Genomic DNA, 25,795 nt, shown 5'->3' with positions numbered 1-25,795 from the left:
AGGACTGAGGGGAGTGCCGGGGGTAGGGACGGCCGCGTCACGCGGCGTGTGAGGGGCGGTGGCGGGGGGCTCTCGCGGTGCTGGGCGAGCCCGCGGCGACGGCAGCGGGAGCCCGGGATAGGGGGATAACCGTGCCCAGCCGGCGGTGGCTGACTGGTGCCAGGAGGGGAAGGTCGAGGCTGGCGAAGAGACGCGTGCTGGACGTGGGACTAACGCCACAGCACGTAGGTGGTGTCCCCTCCATTATTGTTACTTCTTAAAAATGCATGATAAAGCAGCGAAGTGTTGGACTTGAGGTGGTAGATGCGGTAAGGGAGGGTAAGAGGAAATGAGCTGTGGCAGCTTTGGACATCAGGAGGAATTTCTTCACAGAAAGGGTGGTTAGACACTGGAATGAGCTGCCCAGGGAGGTGGTGGAGTCACCGTCCCTGGAGGTGTTTAAGGAAAGACTGGACGTAGCACTCATGCCATGGTCTCGTTGACATGGTGATGTTCTGTTCGATCATAGGTTGGACTCGATGATCGCAGAGGTCTTTTCCAACCTGTAAATTGATTCTGTGATTCTGTAGCTGTGCAAATAATGCATGGCTGGATGAAGAGAGCACGTGGTTGGAGAGGCAGTTCCAGAGGACAACCACCCAGGCTGGCCATTGCCTGCATATGTTGTCTAACTTCATACGATCCTTCATATGTTATCTTACTTCACACAATCTGTGGTTTTCAGGCATCAGTTAGGCGTGTTTTTTTCTTTTTTCTTTTTTTAATTTTTTTTTTATTTAAGTCTGTGTCACTGCTCACGCAAAATACACATTGCTGGAGCTGTCACACAGCTTCCAGGTTTTAACTGAAGTTAAAACTTCCAGGTTTAACACACTGAAGATAAACACTGAAAACATGAGTCTCTGAGGGATATTATTAGGATACTCTACTACTACATGTTCACTATGGTGCTTTTAAATAAGTTATACCTGTGCTTTATGTTTTGGGCTCAATAACCGTTGGGCCCATAGTCCAATAAAAGCCTCATCAGTATGATAGAGATCGGCATAATTCAGTTATTAATTCCATTTTAAAAGCTAGAATTAGCCCTCTCTTTTTTCCTAATTATTATATGTTATCAGCATTAAAAAAACCCCAAACAGAAGTATGTAAAAATGCCTGGGTTCTGAATAGTGACAAGGTTGCAGTGTGTGGTTTCTCAACACCTGGCATCAAAGGTGTGTGCAGTATTGGTTCTGAACTGTTTCAGACTATTAGGTAAGACTCTTAGGACAAAGTGGGTAACTCCTAGTGGATACTTAGAAGTGCTCCTAATGGCCTTTGGTGAAGGTTTAATCCAGTCATTGAGTGCTTAGGATATGTTTTGCTAGCTTAGGGATCTCAGTGTTCTGCTGTTTGGTCTCAGAGGCTTGTAGCAATTGACAGGACTTCAGCTACTCAGGCCATTCTGCTTAGAATGTTTTAGCAGTCTAAAGGGGTATACTATTGTAGGCAGTGTTCAGGTATTGTAATTTTGAAATTAACTCTCTGATTATTTTTCTTAACTTTGTTTTAGATGTCTAATTAGGGAGGAGAAATTGGATTCCCAGTCAAACACAACTGTTCTCATGCAAACTTCAGTAGTGCATCTGTAAGAAAAATATGGACTTGGGATCACATTCCACTCTAAGTGGTAAGTAGTTGCCAAACAGTCATTAAATTAAGATAATATAGAATATCTGCTAAGTGAAAAGAATTCATATTTATGACCAAAGGTGAAAAGTTTTCTGGTTAAATAATGATAACCTGAGGCATTTAATTCCTCATAGGTGTATACCTTAAAGAGTAAGATTTGCTTTCTTGAAAAATTGGCATATTGAAAAGTGGTTGCAGTATATAATGATGCAGAATTTCAACTTTCTTTTTCACATTAATACAAGCTTTTTTTACCTCCTGGTAAGGTAAAGTCTACAGATGGGGACAGAGGTCACAATATAGGCTTTAAAACTAGAGCTAAAATAACACAAGAACACTGAATATTTGTAATATAGATATTTTAGTAACTAATTTGTGATATTTAAAGGATTGGTAATACTCCTTAAGTTAGTTGTGACAATTGTTTACACAAGACTCTGACAGAACCTCCTGCATTGTCTCTCATTCCAGTCACAGAGTATAGGTATGTTATTTTACCATTCTTTACTTTCAGAAGGGGTTGCCTAGGAACAGTGTTCCCATAAGCCTCATTAATTTTAACTTGTGTCACCATTAATGTCTGGCCACCTTTTTATCTCAACAAAAATCAGTTCAATTCATGCTTTGGGGAAGTAAAAAATATGTTACACCCTACCCCTCCCCCTGTTAAAAATTGAAAATGGTAACATGTAATAGTAAACATTCCTAAAAAAAGTAGGAACTCTTAAAGGCACCATTTTACAATCCAGTTTTTTTTTTAAATACAAGACAGCGCTGTTCTGATTTTTTTAAAAACCTTTCATACATACTTGCCTATTTTTTCATTCTCTCATGAGTGGTGAACAGAATTTGACCCAACACCACACAACCTTTTGACTTTTTGGCAGGAACGGGTGGCAAGGTCAGCAAAGATCAGACTGTTCAGGGAGACAAAACACAAACACTGCCAGCAGGATCAGCTGAGGTATATTTGGGGCACCCCAGATCATAGTTGCCCTCCTCATCTTGAAAGCAGATTGTGATCTGGAGTTTGCAGAACAAGTAGAGCAAGACTCTGGACTGAAATTGAACAAAAATAGAAGAATTAAATTGTAAGTGCACATGTGAGTTGGATCATTCACAGTTAACATGATAATATTAGAAAAATGCGTTACATGGACCATCTTTTTCAGTCTGTTCTTCTTGGCATGGAAGGTGGTTTTAAAAATTAAATCAGAAGAGCATTTGTTACCACATCATACATAAATTATACATGAAAACACATTGTTCTTGGCAAACACATTTATATTAAGTATCCCTAACTGTACAATAATGTGGTCATGTTGGAGACTTAACTTCGTCACGTTAAATTTAGAATTTCACCCACAGCTTTCCCACCCCTTTCTGCTGGAAACAGCTGTGCGTGCGCAGCGTGGCGCGATGCACCTGTGGCTACAGCTCTGCTGCTGTAGCCGAAGCCTTGGCCCTGTTACGGCCACCTCGCCCGCTTTCCCCGAGGGGAGATCAATCCCAGAGAATATCGCGGCTTTGGAAACACCATTTCCAGGCTGCCGCGGGTCCGGGGGACAGGCGCGGCAGCAGCGCGAAACCGAAAGTGCAGCGGCCGGGCGGGCCCGGGGCGGGCCCGCGCTCCGCCCGCCCCCCGCGGGCCCCCGCCCCGCTCCCTCCCTCCCATGAGCGCCCGAGCCGCCGGCCTCAGCATGTCGGAGAGTTTCGAGCGGGCGCCCCGGGCCAGCCGTGGCCCGGGCCGGGGAGGGGGCGCGTCGGAGAGCGGCAGCGGCGGGGCCTGCCCCGGGGTCAGCGCTGCCCGCGGCTCGGGCTCGGCCGAGGAGCAGCAGCACCAAGCGGGCGGCCTCTTCCCGCAGCAGGAACCATTGAGGCCTCCGAAGACGGCGCCGCTGGGCACCGGGAAGGCTGGTATGGACCACCCTCCCCCCTCTTCCTTTTTCCTGGGGCACCTGCCCGGCTCCTGGCGGCGCCGCACGGGGGTTGAGCGGCGCGGGGGCACCGGCACCTGTCCGCGGGAAGGTGGTCCTGTTCCTAAGTACCCGAGCCGTGCACCGCGCTGAGGCCGGGTCGGAGTGAGAAGCCCTGGGGAGCCGGGGGACACCTGGTTGACTAGGGAGGGGTGAGAGGAATGAAACCGAAGAGAAACAAGTGGTGCGTAGCAGAGTCGCCCACTACCTGCTGACCGATGCCCAGCCCATCCCCTAGCAGCGGCAACTCCTGGCCGACCCCTCCCCCCCCCCCCAACAGTTTATACACTGAACATCGCATTCTATGGAATGGACTGTCCCTTTGGTCAGTCCAGGTCAGTTGTCTGGTCTATGCTGCCTCCCGGCTTTTTGTGCACCTTCTTGTTATCAGAGCATGGGAAAGTGAAAGTCCGTGATTTAAATTAAGCACTGTTTAGCGATACCCAGAACATCAGCATGTTGACTGATTAGTCTCATACTGAATCCAAAACACAGCACTGTACCAGCTACTAAGGAGAAAATTAACTCTGTCCCAGCTGAAACCAGGAGACTGGGTTATGGACCTGGCCCAGGTAAAGGTGTGATGTAGTGCAGCTGCTTGCAACACTCTCTGTCCTTCCCCCTGCCTCTGTTCTCCCACATCTGAGTGTGCTTTTTATCCATCTGTTAATCTGACCACAGATGGTCTCAGCCTTCCCCCTATCGAAGAACTCCAGCCTAAAGGTTTGCGCAAAAATAAACCCAACCCAACAGTAACACAAAGCACTGTCTGTCGGTCAGCTTTTTCAGGAAGGTATCAGGTTCTGTTTTCGATAAACTTATGAGCTAATCTCTAATGATATGTTTGGAAAATATCATTTTAAAAACACCTTAAACTGGATGTTTTGGCAAATGGTGTATGAGAACAATGATAGCTAAGTGTCTCTGAGCATTTTGTTAAAAATAAGTTCCTAAAAATTTATTTCATTTATTAACCTTCCAAAGTCTTGAATTTGTATTTGAAATCTATGAAAAACCGCAGGATGAGCAAACGTACCATAAGCAGATTTACTAGTTACTTAGGTTAGCTCTTTCAGAAAACGTGTTTTCACAGGAGAGAAGAGCTCTTTTTTTTCTTTCTTTTCCTTCTCCCTTTTTTTTGGTCCCCTTCACTTTCCATCACATAGAAAGACATCTAGAGTGTGCTCAAATGAAAACTTTACCTTATTTAAGAAAAATAATAAAAACTATGTATTTAAAGTAAACTTGAAAGTACATTTACAGAAAAATTATATTTGAAGTAAAAATATATTCTGGGTTTACTCTGTGTGAATACATACTAGTTTAGTGATTTCTAAGACAAGTTGTTAACAAAAATTTTTCAGAACACCTGCAAAAGACTGGATTTCCATCTGGATCAGAAGATAAAGTTTCAGTTCTTGATTCTGGACCAGAAATGACTGAACCTCAGTTGACTGTGGCTTCTGTGGTAACATCAAAGCTGTCTGTTAAAGCGCCTGAATTTTATCCACCAGGGTACAACCAGAATTTCAATCAGAATTTCACAGTGAGTGTTTTAGCATCTTCCTTAGTATATGCCTATGTGCTTATATTCCAGTTAACAGTGTTTTCTTGAGATCTTTTATATCAGATAATTTCAATTTTGCATTTGCTGAAGAGACTGCAAAAATTGTCACAATAACCTCCAGAGTCGCAGCCAGAACGTTAAGTGGTAATGGGCAAATATTATGGTGTACATGGGAGCCTTTAGTGTGGGATATTTTGCCAAGGCTTGCTGGAGGTAACCACATTCCTTGTTGGTTACACCAAGCATTGGTTACATCTAGCATGAGAGTAAGCTGGTTTTTTGGTGACTGTCTCTGTTGTAGTGACATCTACGCTGCATTTTCATTAAAAGCTATACTGCATTTTTATGTAGAGTTCACAGGTTTTTGAAGAAGGTGCGGGGGAAAGCTTGAACTTTAGCTTTTATGAGCACAGGCTTTGCTTTTCCTGAATTTCCTGTGATTCGTCGTGACTGCCTAAGTCAGTGTATCATCATGTGTCTTTTAATTTCTTCAGTGGCATTGTATCACCAAAGGACAAAAAAATAAGGTTATACTCATTACTAGCAGTTACTTACCCACACACCTAATTGGAAGTATATTTCCAGCTAGACTAAAGGTGATTTTGGATCAATATTGTAGATGCATCATGAAGTTGGTACTTTTACTTTCTGCTCCATTGTCTTCCATGTTGCTGCTTCAGTAGTTCTACACCAGGGAAGATCTGTGTGAATTCTTGGAATATCATTTTGTTACACAAGCGGGCAAACTCTGGTACTATAGCCAAACAGGTGGGAACTATTACTTTTACAAATACAATCAAGTGATAAAAAACAACGATGATGAAGCAAATAGATTTTTTAATAACCTGTACAAAAATATTTTATTTGAATGCTAAATGTGGGGGTTTGGTGTTTTGAAATCTTTACCTCACCAGTAAAATTGATGTTACCTTTATGTTACCAGCTTTATCAGCTTACTGAATATGATTACTCTCCTGGATAATACAAGCCTACTGCCAATATAGAACTGTTAACAAAATGCCAATGTGAATATGCTTCAGTGAATCTAGGGGAAAAATAACTACTTTGCCCCAGTAGAGGTTACATGGTTTCTAAAAAAAAATATTTTAGTTTCAAGACAAAAAAAAAAAAAGGCCCTTTTGAATGGTATACATAGTGCTCACTTAAAATTGCAAAGTTTCAAGGCCAACAATGTTGCTTTTCAGCTGTTTTGCAAAAACACACAAGCATGTGGGAGTTCCTGATTGCTATGTTGTTGGAATATGCTATGAATGTGACTCATCTGTTAATAAAAATACCTCTTGAAATGTTAGCAAAACCTAGAATGCATATTTGAAAGTATGTTGCAGGAACTTTAATCAGAATGTACTAGGCATAAAACAGTGTTATTTCAGACTTTCATCCTTTGCTGTTACAAAATATTGGGTTTTTTACTTTAATGACTGAATTAATTTCATAAACTGGCCTCACTTGCAGTAAAAATAGGAAATTTTAGCACACTTTATTATTACACAGATTTTGACCATGAGTTTTTAAAATTTGAATCAAGACAAGGTTTTGAGAAACTTTTCTCTTTCTCTGAATTAAAATTAGTACTTTTTAGCTTTCATTTATAAGTTCCCCAGAATTTTTATGTCTGAAAACTTGAATTTCTCATATAAAATATACAGTGGTTTTGCTATTAAACGTTTATTGTTTTGGAAATAGTGCTGATTTATTATTTGATTGTACATTATTATAATTACCATATGTGTCCATATAACACTTGATTATTAGATCAGTTATTTCCAGTCAGTTCTGATACTCAAAACTATCTATTACCTGTGAAGATAGTTTAAGAGGTACAGCATACAATGCTTACTAGAATTTTCAGAAGAACTTTACCAGGGCTTTGGAGAAAGGCCTTCACGAAATTCTGTTTGCATACAGGGTCCAACCCATCAGAAATTGTAGGTGTCTACAGTAGACTAGAGAAGGGCATAATGATGCTCTCACTTAATAGTTTGAGGAGTGAGACTTTTATTATTTTAGGATTCCACAATCCTTCCCTCCTGCCTTTTTTTTTAATTTCAATTAGTTTCCAAAAGAAGGCCAAGCATAAGAATGGCACTTAACCTCGTTCAGCATGCACAGGTTGTTTTGTATATGCAACAGTCTTAGTACTTGAATTTGCAATAACTTTATTGTAAACTTGTTAAGTGCATATAATCTGAAGGAAAAAAAGCTCGTTCCAACGAAGTCCAAAGAGAAATCAAATCAATGATTAGTTACTAAGTTCCTAAGTGAAAATGTGAATTTACTAGATAGAGGAAAATGGTAACCAGCATATGTACAGAAACTGACTCCAAGAGCAGATTTGGCTCATGAATCTTTTCTGTAGAATTTCTGTTTTATCTTTATGTAAATCAGAGGAGTTTTAGTACCTATTTAGTCTTCTATTCTTATGTCTGTAAACTTGTGAAGTGACACTTAATAGAAGAGAAGCAAACCTATAATCTTTTAATTGGTGACCCCTTTGTTGTGAATAATCCAGGATCCCATCCTATAGCTCTCAAACATTAGGGAGAAGAATTAGCGCTGGCTTGATGGAGAAACTACTGATATTAATGAAAAATTTCTGGTCGACTTCCATGGCTTGGAATCATAGATTTGTAATGAGTGTGTAATCTTGCAGGTTTCTGTTAGCCAACTTTTGCTAAAAATATGCAAGAGCCATTTGCTGTATTTTTCTTGCGTTGATACAGTGCATGATGCTATCTTTATGTTAAATCTTAAAATCTGACAATGAGAAATGCACATAGTTTATGTCTAGAAGTCACTGGGCTAAATTCAGTTAGTTTTTAAAGTATCAAGTGTAAGTAATTTAGCAATATACAACTTTATTATCATATTTGGATTGCTCATTTTTCTCTCCCATTTGTTCAGTTCCCTAGCATAAATACTAAAACCTAGGCTTCTTTTGAAGTCGCATAATTAGTACAGATATATGAACATGGCACAGAGTTTAGCCTCTGTGTTTAGCCAATTAATTACAAAATTGTAGGAAGTAGGAGTATACGGGGACACCAGTACACCAAATGGTACTAGGGTCCCTTACATTCATTCTCCTCCAAGACTGAATTCTTACTAAGTGTGTATGAGAGGAAGATACCTTCCTCTCTGCTGATGGGGATCTCATAACAATCTGAGGACTGTCAGAAAGAGCAGCTTCTTTTATTAGCTACAGCAATTGCATGCTCTTAAGCCTGGCTGGAGAGTCTTCAAACAGGTTGTTTGCAGAGATGCTAGTTCAGCTGTATATGAATAAGCTGCACTAGCTGCACAGTAATGTAATAGTGCTGTGGAATAAAATAGTTTTAAGTTTATTGTACAGAACTCTTACTGGGCTGTCTGAAGTTACCTTGTAAAAGTTGATTTCCTTTAGCAACATGGAGTGTTTAGCAAGTCACACATTATGCCTGTTAGCCTTTACTTTTTGGTTTTATGAGCTCTAATCCATTAGAATCATAGAATACTTTAGGTTGAAAAGGACCTCCAAAATTCCTGTGCTTCAATCCTCAGCTCAGATCATGTTGTTGAAGGCTTTATCCTTGTGGGTAGTAACAGTTTACTATTATTTCCATAAACCCATATTTTTTTTCCTATTTCTGATGGGCAGCATTAAATTACTTAGTCTTTAGTATATTAACTGAGCAAATATTCTGCTTAATTAAACATCATAGGAAATCTTTCTAGTTTTACTGTTGTTACATCAATGTGTCCCCCACCTCACTAGCTTAGAGTTGTATAACCTTATCTGGGGAATTTTGGAAAGTCTGCTTTTTTTCCCACGCATTCTTCACAAGTCATGAAATTAATGTCAGTACTTGATTTTCAGCAGTGTGTATCTGTCTTTCTCACAGTTCATACTGAGATAAAAATTTTCACAGATCCATGTTGCTTCACAGTAGAGGAGAGATGGAGGCATTTTGAAGATATAGTAAATGAAAACCCCTCATTAAGGGAGAGGAAGAATATACTTATAAACCTTGTTACTCTATGTACACTATGTAAAGAAGGAGTCTTTAATCATTTTAGCTCATTTTTTCATTGCAGTAGATACTACACTTTAAACATTTTTAAATAGTAGATCAGTTGAGAATTCTGATATTCTTTGTTACTCTTATGTCTTGAATTGCTAATTGTAAGTTACTTTTTAGCAGTCACTTTTCAGGCTTTGTCTGACACTTCTGAAATCTATGAGATGCTTTTCACAATCATTTGTGTAGTGTGACAAAGTGAATTATTTGTACTGTGTTTCTACTAGTGACATCACAAATTGTGCTGCTTTTTTTCGCTATTCCTCTAATATATCACATCATAATAATTTGTAACAGTATTGACATTAGATACTTATATACATTCATTTTTGAATGGACAGAATCATCATTCCTCTGTCCCATCAGTAGGAGCATAGGCATTGATGAAGTGATATTGGGCTAGCCACTCCTTTCTTTAGGGAACAGGTGTGTTTACTGTCTGGTTTTTAACCTCAGTAGCTGCAAATGAATGCAATGCCATTTGAATAGTTTCATTTCATGCCTTGTAATCTTTCATCTATTGCCAAGTGCTGCAAATATGCTGACTTTAAAATATCAGTTTTCCTGGTTATACTTTCTACATGGGAACACGACACCATATTTATTGTATTTCTTCAATTTCTTCCCCTTCTTTTGGAGCACTGTACACACTAAGTCCAAAATACTTTGTTTCAGATTTTCAGTTTTTTACTTCTACAGTTCATGTGTCCACAATACATTTTGTGTGCACATCAGGAATGGGTGTTGAGCCTCGGTCTGGTAGTCCTACCCTTAACAGATACTTACTTTGTTAGTTAATCTTGCACTCAACTTGGAAAACTGATTTCTGTTTAATCCCTCTTTTGATGTGTTTTGCTGGAAGACCCTAATGTCTCTAAAATACCTGGTTAAGATGTTCAGACTACAAGAGCTTTGTGATATGGTGAGGTCTGTGCTCTGTAAAAAAGTTGAAGTGCACTGTGTAATCAGTATGCAGAGACTCAAAACTGGGGGCTGTACAGTTACTTCTGGAGATAGTGTGACAGCATTTTTCAAGGTTCTTCTTAAGAGGTTGGTATATTCTTTCACTTCTACAGGATTCTTCCTTTGAAGATAGATACGATGGCTATCTGACTTTAGCAGAATATGTACAAGACTTCCTAAATCACCTCACCGAGCAGCCAGGTTGTTTTGAAACTGAAATAGAGCATTTTGCTGAGGCACTGAATGGCTGGGTCACTACAGATGAAGCTTTACAAGAACTTGTTGAACTCATCTACCAGCAGGTAGTCTGTGTATTCTGTCTTATAACAAAGATATGCCTCTGTTACATAGTGTCCAAGAATGTGTGCCAGTATTATTTGTTAGCTCATTGTACTTGTGTAGTATTTTAATGGTTTGATTCCCCCCCCCCCCTTTCAGACTGAAACATACAGGGAAAGATTTTGCTCAATAAGTTGAAATGGTAGCTCAAATGTGGGTTACCTATCTTGTATACACTTCCCCAGCTTGCTGCTTCCTTTTTTATGTATTTGTAGATCTCGGTAAAATTCTACAGTTGAAGTTATGGTGTTTAATTAAAGAAGGTTATATTTGAAACTCTTAATCAATGTCAGACTTGTACCTTTTCATTCTATCCTGCAAAAAAAATTCTTCATAATCCTAAAATATTCTTAATTCCTTGGTATTTAAAAAAAATAAGTTCATACCTACTGTACACATCACCCCTTGGGAAATGGTTCTTTATTGACAGGTTTTTTGCTTTAATTTGGAATATACCTATTTCGGAACAGCATAACTGGAGAAGAGGAAAGCTCATCTGAGGGTAACTAGATCCAGTCCCATTGATGGCCATGGAAATGAGGACAGAGACCTTGAGCTGAACTCTGTACTAATTGGGGGAGCCATTGGAAAGAACAGCTTAATATGTGTTGCTTAGCAAATGAGCTGCTGTTGCTGTCTTTTGGGCTCACTGCATAGAATGAAGCCACGCTTCTGCTTGCTATTTATTACATTGGGTGTCTCACCCTTTCATGGGTTTGTTGCTTTCAAGTTCTACCTTGAATGCAGACTTTTATTCAAGAGCAGATACCTGCAGAATATTTTAATCTGGGGTATGTAAAAGTGGAATGACTGGTTGGCCATTGTACAGAACTGTAGAATTTCAAGTTTCTCATTATTATACAAAATTAATGCACATTTAATTGAAGACAGTTTAGTTAGACATTAAGATCATCTGTGTGGTGTTTGACAGCATCAGTTGCTGAATACTAGAAGAATTACTTCATTCCCATCCTTTATTTGAACCCATGGACGATAGTTATAAAAGGATGAAAATATTCCATATAAGTTCACTGAAGAAAAAAAGAGGAATTTATGCTATTTTTAACTTCTTGTATTTTAAATACATTGACTCTCATCTAATGTAACTTAAAAACAAGTCCAGCATTAGGGTTTACTGTGTCTTCCTCAGCTGAGAAGCCCAGTGTTACCAGTCTGAAATTATGTGAAAAATACAACTTAGCACAAAAAAGCTGTGCTACTATCCCAAAGTATCTAATTTTAGATTTGTTGTATGTCAGGGTAGGATAGTGTTTAAGCGTAAGTCAACTACGCTTATTATTATTCTGTGTTGAGCAGAAGCCCAGATACTTGTTTCCTGGCTTATCACAAAACGATTAAAATTGCTGAAGTTTATATGTGTCTGCTTTAGTGATGTTAATTTAACCCAACTAAGCAGGTTTACACTGCTCCTTGAGAAAGTATGTGTCTTTGAAAAAGTGTTTCAATGTCCAGTGTTGCTTTTTGTATAAGAGTTTGTAAGTGACCTTCAGACACTCTTTGGCTGTAGGTCACAATGCAGAAGTAGAGTTGAAGATATATGGCATAATGGTGATTGTTTTCTTAGAGCCACAAAATCACAGTAAAATGAACTTTTAAGTGCTGAAATGCATATAGTGAAGTGTTGATGAGATACAAAATGAACATGGCAAATAGTAATTGTTAATCATTACTCTTCTGCTCTTCAGTTGTCTAATCAACTGTAACTAAGCACAGATTTCAAAGAAGCTTTTAAAGGTATTTCCTGATAGCTTAATCATTAGTTTTATGAATAATTTATTTTTCCATTTTTATTTCGGAAGGCCACATCTGTCCCAAATTTTTCCTACATGGGAGCACGGTTGTGTAACTATCTATCTCACCATCTAACCATTAGTCCACAAAGTGGGAACTTCCGACAGTTGTTACTTCAAAGGTCAGTATCAGCAGGTCACTTGAAGCCTGTTACTCTCTTACATATCTTTCTGTTTTGTAAAGAATTAGTATATACAAAACAAATGAAGCACCATGCAGTTGCTCACCACCCACTCCACCCACCCATGCCCAGCCAGTTCCTGAACAGCAGACCCCAGCCAGCTTTATCCCAAGTTTATATGCTGAGCATGAGGCCACGTGGAATGGGACATCCCTGTGGTCACTTGAGGTCAGTTCTCCTGACTGTCTGCTTGTGCCACCCCAGCCTCCTCACTGGTGGGGCAGGATGAGAAGCAGAAAAGTCCTTGATGTAATGTAAACACTGCAAAGCAACAGCTAAAACCAGGACATACACAGACTGAAAATACTCATTTTCCCCTTGTTTCATTGCTTTCAAAATTAATGCTTTTGGTTTTTTTAACTCTGTGTGTTACTTGGAAATGAAAGGAAATCCCTAGGTATGTTGGATTTCCTGGTTCCTAAGCAAACCTAGTAGATAACATTCATTTTAGCACCCTGAAGCCATGAATTCAAAGTTGCTTAGGTTTTTGTTGCTAATATGGATGAAATTGAGAGGAGAGAGGGTGTGTGCAGATAAACAACCCTACAATATGACCACAGAGAGATCCTCTTCTGTTTCTCAGCAAAGTTACTACCTGAAATTTCAGCTCTTTAGATTTCTCAATTTCTCCACTGTTTTTGAATCCATTACACAATCACTGAGAATACATTAGAATTTGTCTGGCCTTCCTTTTATCTCAATTATTTTTTAAATTTGTTTTTGGACTGCCATTTAAACTTGTATAGTTTTGGCACAGTTGCTGAATACTAGAAAAATTACTTCATTGCCATACTGTCTTAATCCTGTGTGTTTATATTTAAATGATAGAGTGGTTTGAGTTGGAAGGGACCTTAAAGATCATCTAGTTCCAACACCCCTCCTATGGGCAGGGAACCTCCCACAAGACCAGGTTGCTCAAAGCCCCACTCCACCTGGCCCTGAGCACTTTCCAGGGATGGGGCATCCACAACTTCTCCGGGCAACCTGTTCCAGTGCCTCACCACCCTCAGAGTGAAGAATTTCTTCCTAGTATCTAATCTAAACCTGCCCTCTTTAAGTTTGAAGCCATTCCCTCTTGTCCTATCACTACATGCCCTTGTGAAAAGTCCATCTCCGGCTTTCTTGTAGGCTCTTTGTAGGTACTGGAAGGTACTGGAAGGTGTCACCAAAGCCTTCTCTTCTCCAGGCTGAACAACCCCAAATCTCTCAGCCTGTCTTCATAGGAAGGGTGCTCGGGCCCTATGATCAACTTAATGCCTCTCATCCAGACTTGCTCAACGTGTCTGTGTCCTTATGTTGGTGACCCCAGAGCTGGATGCAGTGCTCCAGTTGGGGTCTCATGAGAGCAGAGTAGAATCTCCTGTCCAGCTGGCCACGCTGCTTTGGATGCAGCCCAGGACATGGTTGGCTTTCTGTGCCGCAAGTGTGTTACTGTCATGTTGAACTTCTCATCAACCAACACCCCCAAGTCCTTCTCCACAGGGCTGTTCTCAACCACTTCTTTGCCCAGTCTGTACTTGTGCTTGGAATTGCCCTGACACATGTGCAGAATGTTACACTTGGCCTTGTTGAACTTCATGAGTTGCACAGGCCACCTTTCAAACCTGTCAAGATCCCATCCTGTGCCATCCCTTCCCTCTGGAATATCACTTGCACCCCTCAGCTCAGTGTCCTGAATTGTGTATCACTGTCATTTAAAATGGTGAGATAAAGAATTTATTAAATAAGTGTAAAGGCATCTAAGACAACATGGGCAGCGTCCTGAAGGGGGGAACGTGTCTATTTCTGTGGACATTTGACTGCCTGTGCTAGTGTTACACATTCTCAACTGATGTTCTAATGTATAAATTATTGAACTGTCTTCATTTCTACGTGTTGTAAATTGCTCTATTTCATTTTGCTGCATCAGATATCTTACTGCTTAAACACATAATCATGTAATCATATGTATTGTCTAAAGGGATGAAAATCCACTGTTCCTTTGTGAAGGCCTCATATCCCTCACATATCACACTCCCCAGCATTCAGCATGTAACAATTTTCATGCAGGTCATAAGTTCTCATCATTCCCTTCAATATTTGAGTAGCACGTTACATATGTTAGAATGGTTATAGATTATATGATTTTGTTTTAATATTTACAGGTGTCGAACAGAGTATGAAAACAGAAATGAAGCTACCAAAGGTGACGAGGCTACTAAAAAACAATTTCATTCCTTTGTGCTGTTCTTAGCTGAACTTTACCTTAACTTAGAGGTAAGAAGAAAATTGTATGTCAATTGGTTCTTCGTTATTTTTTTGTTTTGTTTTTAGGTAAACACTGAACTGAAATACTTTGAGGTGTTTTTTTAAAGCAGAGGGGAGTAAAGTAAAAGAACTTTAGAACAGTTTCATTATAAAGCATTTGTCCAAGAAACATACAAACAATCAAAAAAAATCATTAGAAGATAAGTGTATAGAAATTAAAGTGTAAGAATTCATAGAAAGAACTGACCATAAAACACCTCTGAAATAAAGCTTTTGACATTTTCTTTTACTGGCAAAACCCCCATATGACTATACTTAAACCAACATGCGAAATGTTACAGCCTAGCAGAAGCAGATCAGGATCAATAACCCATGTAAATCAGCATTAAGACATTAATAGGAGGTGTTAACAAACCCTTGAGAAAGATGTGGAAATCCTCAAAATGACAAATTAAAAATTGAGACCTTTAAACATATTTCTTCTGCTGATTGACTCCATGGCTTATGCATGAAGCATGAAATCTTGTATTGGTTTTCTGTATTTGTGATATGTACAAAAAAGTCTACAGAATTTTCTTTTACAGCTGTGTATTCACCAAATTCACTAAGTGCTGTAGTGTACTTTTGACTTGATTATTTCAATGGTTTGATTTAAGCAGACACTATAAAAATGTTCTGCTGCCATGAGGAAAATCATTCTCTGACTCTTTAATTTCTGTTTGCAAGTGGTCTTTGAAATCTACTTTTCACTTGCTAGAAGGAAAAAAGAAAGATGTGCAAAGAGTTTGAAGGAGAGGGAGTTGTCCATTTTTGGAGTTTACCATACTCTGTGGAGTATACCATTTATGTTTAAACCATTTTCTGTAATTTTTTAAATACATAAAGAATGCCTTCTGGAAGTAAGCCACCACAGCTGTAAAAAATACATAATGTAGTGTGGAAAAGAGCATGGGGTTTTGAGAATTTGATATTTGGTGGACCATTGGGGAGGCATTTGATAGCTTTTCTTAGCAATTTGTTAGCAGAGAAACAAATGCTAGGCACACATTATTATTTCAGAATTGTAAGGATAGTACTTAAAGTACTAGATAGTACTAGAAGTGTGGCCAGCAGGTCGAGGATGATCTAGATGATCTTTAAGGTCCCTTCTAACCCAAAACCATTCTATGATTCTGTGAAAATCTGCATTCTAAAATGATTGCAGTATTTAGCATGTTCTTCCCAGTGTGGAGATCAACTATGTTGATCACAAAACAAACCACACAGCATTGAAAAGAGAAAATGTGCCTAGACTAATTTTTAAAACTCAAGTCTTTTAAATGTGGGGGGTTTTTTTAATATGTATTTTTCAGATTAAAGGAACGAGGGGACAGGTAACACGAGCAGAAATTCTTCAAGAAGGCCTTCGGGAATTACTAAATGCACTCTTCTCTAATCCTGTGGACAGTAATTTGATATGTGCAGTGAAACTCCTGAAGGTGAGACAGTACTATAATCATGGGTTTTTAACCTTCCTAGCTTTGGGGAACAGCAGGGTAAACTGCAAATGAGGAAGTATTTATAGAGTTTTATGCATTACATCATTAGCAGAGCAAACTACTTTTGTTTTCCTTAATATCATTAGAAAATTGAGCCAGTAAGAAAAGTAAAGTGATGCTCTAAAAGTGAATTCAAGGCCATTTGTGTATGAACAAGAGAAATAAAACTGAAGCTAAGGTTCAAAGGAGTAAGCAGTCCCTTCAGGTCTCATTTGGCTGCTTCTGGTGTGGGAGAAAACTAACCAGCTTGGATGAATTGTGGAATCTCGGGTGTGTTGTATGTTCTGAAGGACACTGGGCAATTAGGGTCCACTTTTTTGCAAAAGATTCTTGATATCTGTTGTTTTATTCTGTTTTGTCTGTGTCGTTACTGTTATAGAAATATATATATTTGTCTTTCATGATGAAAACAAACCTCTTTGATAGTAAGTTTACTTTTTAAAAAAAAAAAATATTACCTTTTATGCAGGGAGAAACTTTTATCTTCACTGGTATTATTATACTCATAGTTGGAAAAACACAGTTTATTTTAGGAATGAAAGTTAAGTGCTAGACATTTTTTTCTGAAGATTTTTGGTTGACTTGTTTGTTTCTCCTCATTCTTTACCCTTCCTCACTCTCCACTGTTTCTCAGCCTCTTCTGGCTTGAATTTCAATTCTGACAGCTTCTTTTGATATGGTAAATAGAAAGTAAGGAAGAGAGATATTTTCAATTTAAAACCTTCATTTGATGTTTGGATGTTTAAGCAGATTGCTTCATTGCAAGTGTGAGGTTGTGCTCAATGAGCACATTCGCTCCTGTGGTCAGTCATTACATTGACAGTGCTTCCCTGAGGGCAAGGCCCACTGAAGAACCTTTTCCAACACTTCAGGAAGTTTTGCAGTGCTGTTTTTCAGTCATTTTCCAATGAAGGTGGAGATTTGGCTTGACAGCATTCATTCTGAAAAAAAACAAGAGTGATCTAGATCATTCTGACACACTACAGTATTAAAAGGTCTTACAGAACATAGAGACTCTTTTTTAATGCACATATTTTCTGGTGTCTTACAGTATCTACAAATGTTGAGTTCACATGTAGCTGGACTAGGCTATCTCATAAAACCTTGGTTTTACTACTAAAGCAATAAGGGTCTTATCTTTTCATTTTAATACAGTGATACAGTTTTTCACCTTTTTGCTGTACAATATTTATTTTTAATGAATCTTCTTGATGCTATTATCTAATTATCTAGGATCAAGGTAGGACAACAGTAGAATAGTGTGAATACCAAACAAATGCTGACCAATATATCTTGCATTTATCTTAGGATTTTATCCCTTTGTATCATCAGGTGCCATTTCAAGCATTTTCTATCATGTAATATTTATGGTGAGAAGATCAGGGATTACCATTAACTTTGGTCCTAGTGGCAAACCAGTTTTTTTCTTACTTAAGTCTTGAAGTTATAAATACTAAAATACTCAATGAAGTACCTATTCCTGTAGTAAAAAGCTTTCATCCACAGCAGTTCTGTGCTTTAGACTGCTGCTAAAGCTTTCTCAACAGCAGCTTTAGCTTCACAGACTTTATGTATTAAAGTTTGGGGTGGCTTGATCAGATGACTCTGGTCTCCTCTATATATACACCCAGATGAAATTCTCTGTGATGCTAGTCAAGTTGACTGCAATGTTTCTACAGTTTATTAAAGTATTTGTTCTCACGTAAGCTGGTGGCATCAGCTGCAAAAATAAGGTTTCCTTTGTCATAGTATGCACTTAAATCAAGTAAGATTTGACTGCTGTCACTGCAGAGTTGTTTCAAAATCATATTTCAAGACTGAAAAAAGTGGTTGTGAACTTCTAGGTAACATATACCTCTACTGGACATAGAGTTACTATGCTGTCTGTAGTTTAAAATAAACTATTATGAGATCTATTAATCTGTTTAACAAAGAGATGTAGGCAATGGGGTGCTTCAGCCCTCAGGTAGTCACCTAATGCATCTAAGCGTCGTGAATTGTTACAGAATCTCTTAAGTTGCCAGTTTATTAAGGTTTTCTAATTTTCTTTAAAAAAAATACTAATCCTTTGTCTTTAGTTGACAGGCTCAGTTTTAGAAGATGCCTGGAAAGAAAAAGGAAAGAATGATATGGAGGAAGTGATTCAGAGAATTGAAAATGTTGTGTTGGATGCAAGCTGTAGCAGGTGAGAAGATAAACTTACGTGCAGTGTTTTGTTTATATTGAACAGAACAACTTGAAAATCTTCAAGAATAATGAACAGGTCCAAAAAATTATCTTTACTTTTATTTACTAAAAATAACATGATGTTTGGGTCATTTCCCATGTAAAAAAAGAAAAGGTATTTTTCAGTTGAAGAGGTGTGTGGATTTTTGGTTTTGTTTTGTGGAGGGTTTTTTGGTTTTTTTTTTCTTTTAACAGAGGTGCATATTCCACTCTATTTTTATTTTTTTTTAACCTTTTAGGTCTTGAAATCTTCCATAAGTGCTTTACGGTCTAAATGCAAGTATATACAAAGAAACAATAGTGGCCATATCTCATAGTTTATACTTTTAAATCTGAATGTAACAGCATTAAGTATATACAAACAGTATTAAATATGTAGCAGTATCAAATACCTACAAATCACTATAAATGTAGAGGCAAAATGAAATATGCTTTGTGGTTTTGTTTTTCTTCTGGATAACACATCTTTTTGCCAAGGTCTTTATTGTGGTCTGGAAAAAAATGAGTGGTTGACTAACATATTAGTAATGTACTAGTGGCTGACCAATCAACTGTGTGCATGATGTTGTCTGATTCTGCTGTGCTTCATCCTCAACTTCTTGCAAACTCACTAAAAACCTGTAGTAGGTTCAGACACTGATCTCTTGCCATATGGAGGGGAGGCCAAGAGGTAGCTCATATCTTATGGGTTGTAACTGAGCTGCCCCCAAGGAGGATGAGAAAAATTTTGCTTTCAGGAATCAAAATTGATGGCACAAGCTGAGATTTCAAAGACACAGAACAGCAAACTCATTTGAATTTAAAAAACAATAAAAAATTTTATTTTTTTATGTATTCCTTAATGAGACTCTTCTCCATAGACTTGCTTAAAAGAAGGCAATTTCTCTTATTTTAGGGATGAAATTGGTGTAGGTATCTAATGTACTGGGGACATTATTTCTCACTGTTAACTACCACATTTCAGTACAATGAGGAGGGCTGAAGTTGGGAGCATAGAATAAATGGCTGAAGTAAAATTTGAAGATCATCCCCCTGTTACTCCCAGTATTTTCCTTTTATCAGAAAAGGATTTGTTCCCCAGCTTGTGTTGCAAGGTGCGGTATCCCAATAAAAACTATAACAATTTCCTTTTTCATATGAGCTCCTTACTTAACAGCAGAGAAAGCGGAGAGGGTGAGTATCTCAAAATTGACACATAAAGCATCTATACTTGCAGGTGAAGAATTTAACTTAAAATTTTCTGCAGATTGGACCAAATTTTGTCCTTTCTAGAACATTTTTTGGAGTGATTTAACTATCTTGTATTGCACAGTAAGAGAAGCCCAATTTCTTGCTTGGCACAAAACATTGTAACTTTTGTAGTGGTTTTCTTTATTTCAGAGATGTGAAACATAAGCTTCTGAAACTAGTAGAACTGCGATCTAGTAACTGGGGTAGAGTTCATGGAACAACTTCACATACAGAAGCTACCCCTGAAAATGACCCCAACTATTTTATGGTAAGAATACATGGACATTTCAGTTTCTTAAATTAATGTGAATTTAATTTGATTCATAAATAGTCACATTACTCAAAACTACAAACAGCTGTCTCTGAATACGTATAACCTTCTGTTTGACTTTATTCTTAGAATGAGCCAACATTTTACACATCTGATGGTGTTCCTTTCACTGCAGCAGACCCAGGTATGTCACAAGTTTAGTTTACCTGCCTTCTCAATCATCTTCAAAAAGTTGTAGTTAAGTTTATGGCTTGTTGAAGTTCTTCAAACATCTGAAACTTAGACAACTTACAAGACAAAAATCTGTCTGAATTCCTGGTTTTGTGGAACACATGCTTTATTCTGCATTAAAAGAAGGTAAGATGTTTGAAATAGAGAATGTGCATTTGAGTTCATACAGTTCAGAAGAATTTGTGCCATAGTCCTCAGCATTCAGTCTCTCCAGGAAGCCAGAAATATTCAAATCTTCTACTGTTTATCCATTGTTTGTGGTAAAAGGGATTTTATTCCTTCATTTCTTTGTCATCTGTAATCTGAGCACAATGTGGCATGGCATCATTTGATGTAAAGACATCTGTCACTACCTTTACAGTTTGTGGGAAGTTAGGCATCAGTCTTAAAGGTCAAATCATGTCCTGAGAAAACATTGTAGGGGGAGTTTTTCCTGTTAACATGCTTCATGACATTTATGGTATCGTTAACCTATTTTCAAAGTTTATAGATGTATATTAATTTAGAGGATTAGTCTTCTAGTTACTCAATCTTATTTTTACTTCACCAGATTATCAAGAAGAATACCAAGAGCTGCTTGAAAGAGAGGATTTGTTTCCATATTATGAAGAAAATGGAGCAGATCTATCAGGACCTGGGGATATGTATGTTTTCTTTTTTAGGGATGTAATTTTTTAATAATAATTATTTTTACTGTGATTCTGTGATGCTGCAGAATTAGGATTCCAATCTTGACAAAAGTGAAATTAAATAAGATAATTGTTACTTAGTTCTACAGTGGAAGTGTTTGTTTGGGTGTAAACTGGATTGTAATCACACAAGTTTGAAACCAATTTCATATGTACCCACTTCAGTAGGATAGTTACATTTCAAATATTTATGCACATATACAAACAAACGTCTGCATTTCAAAAAAATTTGCAATCAAAATGAAGCACCAAGCCTTGAAGTGTTTCTAGTGAGGCAACCTAAATTCATTTGACTGATGTACATAAACATCTCAGTTAGAGGTAATTACTGAATTTTTAGTCTTTCAAAGGAAGGAATTTAAGTTCCTCTCCTCAGCACAAGAGTGCTTGAATTAAAGAGCTTTTCAGTATTCCTGTAGAGCAAGGAAAGCAAAGGGGGAAGCAATAGGTGAAAATGTAGTCTGACTTTTCTAGTGTCAGTTTATAAGAAAGAAATATGTAAAATAAGTAAAAGAATATGGTCTAAAATAAATTGTTCTGAGCTTTGGACTCACAGAGAAGGACTTTCATATCATGATTTGATACCCAAGAACATGTTCAGTGTTGTGTTTATGTGTGGTAAGAGTGCAAGCCTGGATTGATATTTGTGTTAGGAAATTAGAAAACTTTTAGATTGTGCCTAACTGTGGGGAGTGGCAACTTCGGAAGATAAATAAGAGATGTCATCAGAAATCAACAAGCTTATACAGAGGTATCAAAAAAAGACGCATGTGAACCTCTGTGCTTAGAAGAATAAATGCAAATTGGAACAGACAGCAGTTAAAAACACAGCAAATCCAAAGAGTGACTCTGAGTCAACTTTAAAGCAAGGTGACTCTGTAACCTTCTTTGTTGAAGGCTTAAGAAAAGTGTGACAAATGTCTGCTGATTCTCTGTCAGCTATTTCTCATGATTGACATCAGGGAGGAGGGTTCTGTGTGAGGATTCTGCCTTCTGCAGGCTACACTTCTGCAAGAAAAAAGGAACAAATAAATATGTAGATTGCTTTTTCAGTGCACAAGCTGGAGTAAAAAACCTTTTCATACACATTTTCTATGGCTTGCTGAGGTTTTCTGTGAAACACATTTATGGCCTCTGTGCAGATCAGACATGCTGATTCCGCTGTTCAGAACTGAGACACAGAAAGTAGTAAACTGAACACCTGAAATTAATGCACACCTCTGGAGAGTCAGTAGCTGCTGACTCAATTTTTTAAGACTGTTTAGAATTACATACACTATCATGTTCAAGCTACAACTCTATTGTCCTAGTCTATGGTTAGGACATGAGAGTTGGATATGGAGAAAACAGGGAACACACAAGTTACTTCCCAATATACTGTGGGGGGAAAGAAGCTGAAGTGATGCCCATCACTCCCTGGCTTTATTTTGAAACGCTGTGTTAGTCTCCTCTGTGTGCAATACTTACATAATTAATGGGATCCAGTCTTTCCTTTGACCTAAATAAGACTGATCTTTTCTGAAAGTCCAGCTACCCTGTAATACAAGGTAGTATAACGCAGGTGCAATAGGGAGCCTCCTTTTAAATATGAACAAACAGGAGCACAGGGTTTCTATATAAACATATTCCTTGAGCTAGCATGTTGACCATGCTAATATGTTGGTAATTATGTTTTTTGTAAATATATCAGTATAGATGCGTTAGTAAATTTTGGGAAGGTTGGATTGCATGATTGTGCTTTCTATCATATTGAGAACTAGTTCTGTCTTTTAAACTGGGCAGCAGAAGATCTAAAAAGGGGACAAACACTGTAGGTATTTGTACACATCTATGCTGCTTTGAGGTTTCTGTTTATTTGTTTTCCTAGTACCCATTATTTTTTCTTCTTCATCCCCTTTAAAAATAATGTCATACATACTGTCATTTATAAAGCTTTGTTTTATTCTTGACATCTACACAAATGGTTTTCAAAGTCTGTATGTAAACTTAACACCTTTGGTGATTTCTTTTTTCTTTAGGTATTTTGATGAGATTGATGATGAGATGGATCCAGAAATTGAAGAAGCATATGAAAAATTCTGTCTAGAATCAGAACATGAGAGAAAACAGTGAGATGTTACATATTAATGTTAGTTTATTAAACTTGTTTAGGTATAGTTAGAATACAGGGGACAAAAAATATTTGTACCAAAATGAGGAACTTTAGTTTCCTCAAGTACTAAAGTTATACAATTTCCATTTTATTTAACAGAATCTGCCAAAAATTGTAAACTTATGCCCTGTAACTTAAAATGTTGTGTATATATCATAGTTTATTTTATGAATAATGTTTTTTGAACAATGTTTTGGCTGCAATAAAAATGATTTAGAAGTTATAATTGAAATTAAAGTTTAATGGGGAATTGCCCCATAAAATTTCCCTTGAGGGAGAAAGGGAAAGAATAATGATCTGAATTTGCTTGCTTGTTTGCTTTAGTATATATTGGGGATATACTCATTCTATTTACCATATACCATATATGTTGTATTTGATTCCTTCCCTTCCCCCCAAGAAGAGTGTGATTGAAATAAGGAAAAAATTAATTTTTTTTGTAGATCACAATCATGAGAAGTGTTTTGTGAGAGTTTTGTTTTGCGTATGGATTTTTGTTTTGTTTATTTCTGTTTTATTACTCTTCCAAAACATGTATGGGTGAGGTCTGGACTTTTTTTTTTTTTCCCCTGGAATAAATGTTATATGTTGATACGTGGAAAAAGCAAGCAGTATTTTGGAAGTGGGGTGCTTTCAAGATCTTTGGTTCAGATAAGCTCATTTTCAAATTTACAAGCAAAAACTATGCTGTAATTTGTTGTGTTCTTCAAGACTACAATAATGTGGTTATGTTTGAATCCATGCTTCTCAAGCATACATGCAGTGCTCTTTTTTCTTCTTTTTTTTTTTGTTTTCAATAATGTATCTAACATGTCTAACCTTCTGGCAACGCTTGTAACTTCCTTTATTCTTCTAATTTTATGTAGTTTGATTTAATTTTGTAATTGGAGTAAATTCATTTATTTCATAAATGTTAACATTCTGAAGCCAACTGCTCTTTTTTGGACCCCATATAATCATGTTAGTTTTCCTAGGATGCTCCACTGGTTTTATTGCCAAACTCAGTTTGTTTCCTGTTACCTATACTGGTTAGACTGAGTAGAAAAACTTACCAAGAACAGACGCAAGTATTCCCAGAAATTTGCTACTATAAAGAACACACATTGTAAATATGCATGTAAATAATTCTGACAATATTTCACTGTTATTTGTTTGATTAAATAAGTTGTGCATCTGCTAATACAGTGAACACTGTTTTTTGGATGGTTATTTAACATACTTATTTAGGTTGGGGTTTTGGAAAATAAAATTCAACTAGCTTTGTTTCCTTTGGTATAATTTCACTACCTTGTCCTTTTGCTTTAAAACAAAAATTAATTTTGACCTTCTATTGCTCCTTTGCCCAACACTCCTTTTTTTTCTTCAAAGTACACAGTGGCAGAGACTCTTAATAATCTTTTAATACTCACTGGAAAAATAAAATTTATTAAAAGGCAGTATGGTCCTAAGGACTGTATTAGCATTTCAAAGTCTTTAGACTGAAATCCAGAAACTAGAAATGTGAAAATTAGCTGATTTTCATACATGCATTTGCTCATTGACCATAATTTTCATACAAAGTTTGTAATCCAAATATAGGTCAGACTTTCTGCTGACCTTATAAGCAGATGTCTTCTGGAAAACATATTTACTCAAAAGTAAAAGTCCCAAGGAATTTGAGCCTTTTAAAAGTCCCATATATGCTTTACAGTTAAGTAATAGTGACTTAGAGGGACTTCACTTTTCATATTTGTTTTGCATCTGTCGTGATGAGTCTTTCTGTAAAGTAGCTCTCAGGTTCCAGATGTACTCGGTCAGCTTGTGGAGACAGTACATCTTGCACATAGATAAGAAGTGTGCCAAATCATCCTGTGTTATTAAAATGTTGAGAACTAGGAATTTGTATATATGAAGCAACTGAGGTCAAGTTTGCAACATAAGCTTTTCCCTCCACCAGAAATACTGAAAAATCATGAAGTGAGACTTTTGTTCAAAGTAGTGGAGAAGTTTGCTGTCTCTGTACCTGTGAAGCTTGGTAAGAGCTTTAAGCCATTACTGCAGTAGGGAAAAATTAGTTATAACTCTGTCCTACTGCATAAGGAACACACCATAATCTTTTCGTTAAACACTTAAGTCATTCTTACTTGTCTTATATCTCACAGAAGTTTAATACAAATTAGTGACGGTGGAATGAGATGTGAGGAGAGCAACACAAAGCAGCAGGTTTCTGATTGTCAGAATCACCCTTTTCTGCTTGTCTGCCCACTTTTAATTGCCCATTGTTCTGTGTATGATAGAAATGAGTCTTTAAGATTATTTCACCTGATTTTAGCATTTACGCATTTCAAGTGCTGTGTATATGTTTCTCATCTACAGGTTTCTGAACAATGCCTTGCAAATATATAACCACTTAAAAAGGTGGATTTGCTTTATGGTGTAATGGTAAACCAGCGAAGGCACAGAAGCATGGAGAGCAAACTTTGGGGGAGATGTGAAGCAAGCTTCTTTAGCAGTGGTTCCGAAAAGAAACAGGCTTCACATTCAAATTTGAACAGGAGAACCAAGCTTCACAGATCAGTAAAAGTGCACAATATTTCCCACTCTGAAAAATCTAATTGTGATTTAACAGAAATGTTTAGTA

General features: G+C 37.5%; 1 protein-coding gene across 6 annotated transcripts; it reads left to right on the top strand.

Moving 5' to 3' along the window:
* The first annotated feature begins 104 nt into the window (after positions 1 to 104).
* On the top strand, positions 105 to 24,439 carry PAIP1 (poly(A) binding protein interacting protein 1). Of its 6 annotated transcripts, none has more exons than XM_027709254.1 (12): positions 105 to 224; positions 1,556 to 1,672; positions 5,015 to 5,196; positions 10,373 to 10,561; positions 12,419 to 12,531; positions 14,736 to 14,847; positions 16,191 to 16,316; positions 18,455 to 18,561; positions 19,983 to 20,100; positions 20,233 to 20,287; positions 20,885 to 20,978; positions 23,042 to 24,439. In XM_027709254.1, exons 2-12 carry the CDS (start codon positions 1,642 to 1,644, stop codon positions 23,133 to 23,135), a joined length of 1,221 nt encoding a protein of 406 aa, XP_027565055.1. In that variant the 5' UTR covers positions 105 to 224; positions 1,556 to 1,641; the 3' UTR covers positions 23,136 to 24,439. The 6 variants fall into 6 exon arrangements, with proteins under 6 accessions (XP_027565055.1, XP_027565057.1, XP_027565056.1 ...); XM_027709256.1 differs by having other exon boundaries at positions 119 to 228; XM_027709255.1 differs by having other exon boundaries at positions 130 to 219; positions 1,554 to 1,672.
* Positions 24,440 to 25,795: the final 1,356 nt, after the last annotated feature.

This window comes from Neopelma chrysocephalum, unplaced genomic scaffold (assembly GCF_003984885.1).
Source record: "Neopelma chrysocephalum unplaced genomic scaffold, ASM398488v2 Primary Assembly neopelma1_96710, whole genome shotgun sequence".
NCBI classification, from domain to species: Eukaryota; Metazoa; Chordata; class Aves; order Passeriformes; family Pipridae; genus Neopelma; species Neopelma chrysocephalum.
This window is presented reverse-complemented; position numbering and strand designations above follow the sequence as displayed.